At 37.9% G+C, this 7,816-nt stretch overlaps 1 protein-coding gene across 1 annotated transcript in view; it reads right to left on the bottom strand.

The window, feature by feature from the left end:
* Positions 1-7,816, bottom strand: part of LOC106876822 (sperm axonemal maintenance protein CFAP97D1) — a 36,555-nt gene that overhangs the window by 1,490 nt on the left and 27,249 nt on the right. The window contains exons 2-4 of the mRNA XM_014925537.2: positions 7,353-7,433; positions 5,271-5,389; positions 3,171-3,354 (exon numbers count right to left, since the gene is read on the bottom strand). Coding sequence (XP_014781023.1) covers positions 3,171-3,354; positions 5,271-5,389; positions 7,353-7,433 — 384 coding nt within the window. The remainder of the gene's footprint in view (positions 1-3,170; positions 3,355-5,270; positions 5,390-7,352; positions 7,434-7,816) is intronic.

Here is a 7,816-nt window from a genome sequence, read left to right as displayed (position 1 = left end):
TGTGTGTGTGTGTGTGTGTGTGTGTGTGTGTGTGTGTGTGTGTGTGTGTATGTGTGTGTGTATACACACACATAGTTTATTTGCAAACAACTTGTAGATGCAAGTGTTCCCAGTTAAAAATCTCCTTGTACTGGGCACTAGGGGCTGAAAGGATCACCAGGGGAGAAAGCATACTATTTTGGTGGATTTATTGTGCACTGGCTCCACTGTATGATGTGAGGACCTACTTGATCGATCAACTGGTTATCAACTTTGACCCAATTTTTTTCCTAGCCACATCCCATCATCTCTTTTTAGCCAAATCCAGTGACTTGATTTTTCAACTGTGGCCTGCTTACCTTTCATAATGGAATTTGTTTTATGATGATTCACAAACAGCAGCAATTATCATTGCCTCAAACTACTTCCTGGTATTCCACTGCAACCATTAGATGATTAGATGATATACCACCTTCCAAACAACATCCAGGCATTTGGTGGTGTTCATGCCAGCCATTCTTCCAAGTCAGTGCAGTACACCATTATTATTTTCATGGGGAACTGTTAGCTTGACTTACACACACACACACACACACACATTAAAGAAGATTGGTCAGAAATGATGAGATTATTGTTTTCTTAGTTTATTTATATACAAGTATAAAAGGTCTTGGAATTTTCCCAAGGGAATGAAATTACTGCTCAACAAAGACATAAAGAGTTAAGCAGTATTTTATTTCCTTCGGAAATTTCACAGACATTTTACACCTATTTATAAATAAGTTAAGAAATGATACCTACATTACTTCTGACTAATTTTTCTGAATTATTTTAATATTTTAATTCACTCTTCTGTACACCGCCCCCCGAAAGAAAACTGTACTTCTCTTGGGTGTATGTATATCTTTTTTTATTCATTCAGTAATTTCCATCTTTGTACTGCAGTTACAACACTGGGGTATCATACTCAAGGATTTTTAATTGATTTCAGTAAATTGTATGATACTTATTTTCATTGATTGTATAATAATCAAAATGGCTAAGTTCATCTTAACTACTTTAAGCAATATACCATAAAGTACTTTCGTTCAACTTATTGGTTTATGTCCAGTTATTCTTTGTTGATAAGAAAGAAGGGAGTGTATGAGAAGATATCCTTCACAGTGGTTTGCAATCAGGAGATATGGTTTCCCTTTTGGCTAGTGTGTACTTGTATATGTGAGGACAATTTGTAAAACTTCAATTCTAGAGTTCAGGTAGGTTTTAGGATGCTTAGTAGAATTTGTATCCTCTGAGACAAAGGCTTCACTTATTGGTTCCATTTATACACGCTTTTAACTTCACAAACATTTTCCATTCATTGTTATATTTGATTCTGTCTTTCAAAGGCCATGTTTAGCTTGCCAATGTTGTGGTTCTCTCTCTCTCTCTCTCTCTCTCTCTCTCTCTCTCTCTCTCTCTCTCTCTCTCTCTCTCTCTCTCTCTCTCTCTCTCCATCTCCATGTGTATGTGTGCGTCCATATGTGTATCTACCTTGCACACATAGACATGCTTTTCTCAGAGACCAGAGCAATGTTCGAAGTTCCACGGTAGACTACTGTCTCAGATGAATTACGTACATTGCTCTGGTCTCTGAGAAAAGCTGTCGTGGCGTAGACGTTCCTCGTTTGGCTGCTAGGGCATTCTCTCTTTTCTGTCTTGTTGACCACTGAATTTATAAGAATCGTAGCAGCTAGAAGGACAGACATACTGCAGCAGAGTTTGTATTTAAATATGTCAGCTCCTGTCCATTTGAACTTCGCCTGACATGGCCTTAGATCGAAGGTTAAAGGGAGATGATCAATCACTTTTTGACAGGACAAAGAAAACCTGTTTTCGCGCCTGTTGATCGTGGTGGTTTGGACGACCGAGAATTCTTAGATTCGGTTTCGAATCTTGGCTTGGAGAAGGAAGTGTTAATTTTTACACATACATTTAAAGCAAAATTTCTTTAGGGTCTTTTAAAATACTATTGTGGACCCCTAAAATATTACATGGACCCCGGTTGAGAACCACTGATCTATCGTGTGATATAATGATTTCTTACACTGGCTCGATGCTTCCTATTTTGGCAGTGGGACAGTGATCAATGCCGTCTTAAGGTATGGTCACACTAGACTGTTTCCTGGAGGCCTCACAGTTCTGCCCAGTTCTGATCTACCTGTTAATAGATAAATACTATAGGCCCTAGTGCACTGGTTTGCCCGAGGGTCTATAATGCTACTAAGACAACTCTGTACTTCATTGTTATTTATTTTATCGAACTCAGTGATAAGGAAGACACTCAAATCTCCACATGATTTGAACTTAAAAACATAAATGAACTTAATCAGATACTACAGGATATTTAACTTGACACTATTGTCCTTACGCAACGTCACCCTTAACTCATACAAAAATGATAATGACTTTAGATACATATCATTAGGAGTGTGCTGATTTCAAAGCAACCTGGAAAGCAAGAAAGCCTCTTTTTCGTCTACCAAGTAAATATCGTAAATGTAGCAAATGGTACTACATTTGGTCATGTTACCAAATGTTTAAGCAGATATTTTGGGAACATACTTTACTTATATATTCATCACTCGCGCACAAAAGAATAACATATATTTTGCAATTCAATCAGTAAGTGGGTAGAAAAAATTCATTGTAAAATAGTATATATACAAATTTGGTGGGCGCCCACACATACATACACATCATATGTGTGTGTGTGTGAGTGAATGCACGAATGTATACAAAATGAAACTAAGAACTTTGAAACAATCATGATGTGTCCGCCCACCAATTTTTTTCTTTTCTCATTAAATTGCGATATAATTGTCATCTACGCCAGCTTACAGGCATTTTCATTAAAAAAATATCCATTTTCCAGAAAGTTATGAAGAAACAAAATCGAGAGTAGATGATTTAGTTTCTAATAACTTGTGTTATCTATATTTCAATAAAGATTGTTTTTCCTTTCTTAGAAAGCTGTGATTTCATTTTCATTTTTTTTTTTTTTTAATTGAAGTCTTGTGATGACAAAAGAGCACAACATAACTAGGCATCTATAAACATACGTATACCACCATATATATTTTCAAACAGATATACAAGTCTGAAAGAAAAAAAAGAATACATACGTATAATCACTTCATTTATACACTTACCGTACTGGACCACCAGTCATTGGGAAAATGGGATATATTATTCAAAAATGAACGATTTTTCTTCCATTCTTTCTGCCAAGTCGTGTGGTTATATTCTGCTCGCCGGTTCAATATCCTCTGTAAAATATCTTTATTTTCTCTACTAATTCTAATTTGCTCTCTTTGTCTCTTCTCGGAATTAAGGCTGAGAAACAAATAGAAAAATAAATTATTTATATCAAAACACACACACACTCATACATATATATATACACACCCATCCATCCGCACACGAAGTGCTCTTTGCAGCTATTTCTTTTGATATATGAAGATGCAGATGGATGCAAATGCAAATAATCTAAATAATGTCCATAATTCCTCATCTCTTAAATATAGAACTTTATTAAACAGCTTAGACAGAAAGACAAGGAAGTCGCTGACTATATATGGGATACTCCACCAAAAAGTAATACAGATTGACTGTATGTACTAAGAAAAATAGGGGGAAGAAGACTGATCGGATGCGAACACAGCATTAGAGTAGAAGAAAACAACATATCATGGTATGTAAAAAAAAATGCTACAAAACTGCCATTACTAGAAGAAGGTTAGGCTTGTGTAGGATGAAAGATTGCAAAGATAAAGCACTATACAAGAAATTGAAAGCGAATGAAACCGAAAATAGGTGAATAAAGAAAAGAATACATGGTCAATTTGATAAGGATGTTAAAGATAAGACAGACAGAGAAAAAAGATGGCTGTGGATGACTAAAAGTGATTTAAAACCGGAAACGGAGGCTCTAATCTGTGCTGCCCAAGAGCAAGCACTAAGAACAAACTACATAAAATACAGAATAGACAGCACAGAAGAAAGTGATAAGTGCAGAATCTGTGGACAAAACGGTGAAAGCTTATGGTATATTACCAGCTAAAGTATGCTACTAGCCCAGAAAGAATATAAGAGACGTCACGACAATATAGCCAGGCTTGTCCATTGGACACTTTGCAACAAGTATGGACTTGACAGAGCCAAAAATTAGTACGACCACAAACCTGAAGGCATTGTCGAAAATAGAAATGCAAAGATCATATGGGGTTTTATGATTCAGTGCGACCATGAGGTTGTATTGCCACGTTATGTACCTTTGTTTTGCAGAGCTTCTTCCCTCTTCGTCGATGTTTGCGATGGCTGAAACGAAAGAACGGCGTGCTTCCGAGAAATTCTGTTTACTGCAAGGGAAAACGGCAGCTGAAACAGTTGTCATTATTCAAACAGTTTTCAAGGACGCTGCCATAAGCAAAACACAACTTTACGAGTGATTCTTGCGCTTTAGGAATGGACACTTGTTGCTTGAAGACTAATATCGTTCAGGGCGGCCATCGATCTCCCGAACGAATGAAAAAATCATGAAAATTCAAGAACCAATCTTGGAGGACCGTCACCGAACAACTGACGAACTTGTTGATATGACTGGTGTGTTCTGGAGCTCCTGCCAACGAATTTTGAGCGAGTAAGTGCAAGTTAAAAGAGTTGCAGCAAAATTCGTGCCTCGCTTGCTCACGGAAGATCAAAAGCAGCCATGAATGAATGTGTGTTGTGAACTGAAAGAACAGATAGAAATTGATCCGGACCTTTTTTGGAAGGTCATCATTGGGGACGAAAGCTGGTGAAACGGAACTTGCAGATGTGGAAGCGCGAAGAAAACAACGACGGAGGCGTTAAAAGGTATCACTTTGCAAGAGTTCCAGGACTACTTCGGACAGTGGAAAACGTATCTTGACCGATTCATTGCTTCAAATGGAGAATACTTTGAAGGCGACAAAAGTGTAAACATGTAAAACTAAGTGAATAAAATAATATTACAAAAATTCCAGTTTCTTTTAGGTAATCCTATGGTCGCATGCGCAAAGAACTCCATTTATGAAATATTTTTTGCTTGCTTTGACAATCGATCATACAACTAATAGATTCCTCAAGACATTGAAATGTGAAGCATCAACGTCATTGCTCTCCTGAACAGTAACCATAATGTTATCATGTCATAAAATGATTAATTATCTTCGGTTCTCAGACGACGTACGCTATTTAATTCAATATGAAAGTTTTTGATTTTTACCAACCTCTTATATAAATAATCATTGCGGTTGTCAATCCTTCCCCGCGTTCGCATAATGTAACCCATTCTTTCCAAAAGTCTGTGATTATCTCTTTCAATGGTGGCAAGATGTTCTTCCTCTAACTGAAAATGAAATAAAATGAAGCATGAAAAAAATTAAAACTAAGAGGAATAATGATAATGATGTAGAGTTTTAAGGTGGAAAAAAAAACAATTTTTGTGAAATCATCGCATATTTTGTTTCTAATTTAATTCAGTTTTGTTGTCTTCACTTACCACCCAAATAGTGCTTTTCCAGCGTTGAATGTTTCATGTTCATACCTGTCAGTTGATTTCGAAGGTTTTAGTTATTTTGAGCGTCTATTCATCTGCTATTACATGAGACAAATGGAGGATAGATTACCATTGGACATGATTGTCTTCAATTCTGTAAGACGTGTTGAATATAATCTTATCAACTATATATACATTAATACACAAATTATTATATTACTTCTTATCTGAATTAACTCTGTCCAGAAATCCATTAACGAGGAAGATTATTCATTGGCTAAAGATTTTACAAACAAGCGAGTTAGAATTAGAATTTATTGAGAAATGAAATTTTGGTCTAAAATTTTAAATGGTATTAGAGAATTTGTATTTTATTTTTGGTATTTAACTTTTACTATCTTCAATCATTGAACTGCGGCCATGGTGGGGCACCTGCCTGAAGGATTTAGTTGAACAAATCGACCCCTCTAGTTACTTTTTAAGCCTATCTGTATCTTTTGTAGAGCCACTAAGTTACGGGGACGTAAATTAACCAGCACAGGTTGTCAAATACTAGTGAGGACAAACACAAGGACACAGATGTGTACACATACATATATGTGACGGGCTTCCACAGTTTCCACCAACCAAAATCACTCAGAAAGCATTGATCGTGGCAGTCATGCATACAGCGACTGCATTGGAAGGAGCTCTCTGCCGGTGCTACTGGTTTTTCTTCCTGTCAAATGAGTGTTTTTTTTTTTTTTTTCCTGGTGAGTTCCTGTTTTTCTTCCGCTCGCTATATTCCCGTTTCGCAGTATTTTTCGCCAATGTAGGCGTTCATTTGCAACCTCCTCCCATCTCAAGACGTCCAAATCAAGCGACTTCATATCCCTCTTACAAACGTCCTTAAAACGAAGATGAGGTCGTCCTCGTGCTCTTGTGTCGGTGGTCAATTCCTCATACAGGAGGCCTTTTGGACCCTCCCGTCCTGCATGCGATGTACATAACAGGGCCAGCACAAACGACGCTGCTGGAGCAGGGTGAATATGCTGGATATCTTGGTGCGGTTGAGGACTTCGGTGTTAGTGATGTGGTCGTTCCACTTGAGATCCAAGATGCGTCTCAAATTACGAAGGTGGAAGAGGTTGAGACGCCGCCCCTGTCTGGAGCAAAGGCTCCAGGTCTCACTGCCGTTAAGTAACGTACTTAGGACGCATGCCTTATAGACAGCACTCTTGGTGTTTGCGGCCACTCAGACTCTATTTGTGAGCCTGGAAAATGTAGAGGATGCTTGTCCAATTCGCCTGTTGATCTCAGGGTCCAGGCAGAGGTCATCAGCGATGGTAGAGCCGAGGTAGGGAATTCATGGACTACCTCAAGCTTGGCACCTTGGTCCAGTACTTTGGACTTCTTCAGACTGATAGACTGAATTCCTAATAGGCCTTTTATGGGGTGGCATTTTTTAGACTGTTTTATAAACATGTTTAAACATGGCGGCAGGGAGGAAAGCAAGCAAACTCAAGGACAGCTCCAGACGACACAGACACTCTAGCTACACCGCCAATTGAGATGAAAAGTCAGCATGAAAAATATATGAGTTGAGAAAAAAAATGCTAACTGTCGATTTTCGTGTCGTGGGTTTCTTTGAATTATCAACCGTATGGTATATATATTGAAGTGTGCCCGGTGATGGAGCTGCCCCAATATAGCGGCAGTCCAAACACTGAAATTAGTAAAAATAAAATAAAGAACTGATACAAATACAAACCGTTCACAAATATATAATATATACCCTATATCTGAAAAGATGTTATGACTGAAATTGTCTTACCTGAAGTTTCTTCATTTTCAAATGCAAGTGCATGAAATTCGGTGGTGGCTTATTGTCAATCATTGGAACAACAGTTGCAACCTAGAAAAATAACATCATACATTTTACAAATGAATGTGAGTTATATATATATAGTTAAAAAAAACAATAACAAAAAAACAAAAAAACAACAAAGTGAGGACGTGATATGGATAGTGTTATTGGACGCTCAGGAAAGGAAAGAGAGAGTGTATGACGTTTCGGGCGTAGCCCTTCGTCGGAAAGATGGAAAGTTCGGAGAATGGAAGAACGGAGAAAGAGGAAAATGGTACCGATGCCCACGAGGTTACATTGTGAAAAGACCGGAAGAGGAGGTGGTGGGGGAAAAGTTCTTTCTAAGACAGGAGAGTGAAAAAGGGAGAGGATATCTGTGCGTGTGCGAGAGTCTGCAAGTGTGTGTGTGATAACAGAACGTGTGTGTGCGT

Source organism: Octopus bimaculoides, chromosome 5, assembly GCF_001194135.2.
Source record: "Octopus bimaculoides isolate UCB-OBI-ISO-001 chromosome 5, ASM119413v2, whole genome shotgun sequence".
Classification (NCBI taxonomy): Eukaryota; Metazoa; Mollusca; class Cephalopoda; order Octopoda; family Octopodidae; genus Octopus; species Octopus bimaculoides.
This window is presented reverse-complemented; position numbering and strand designations above follow the sequence as displayed.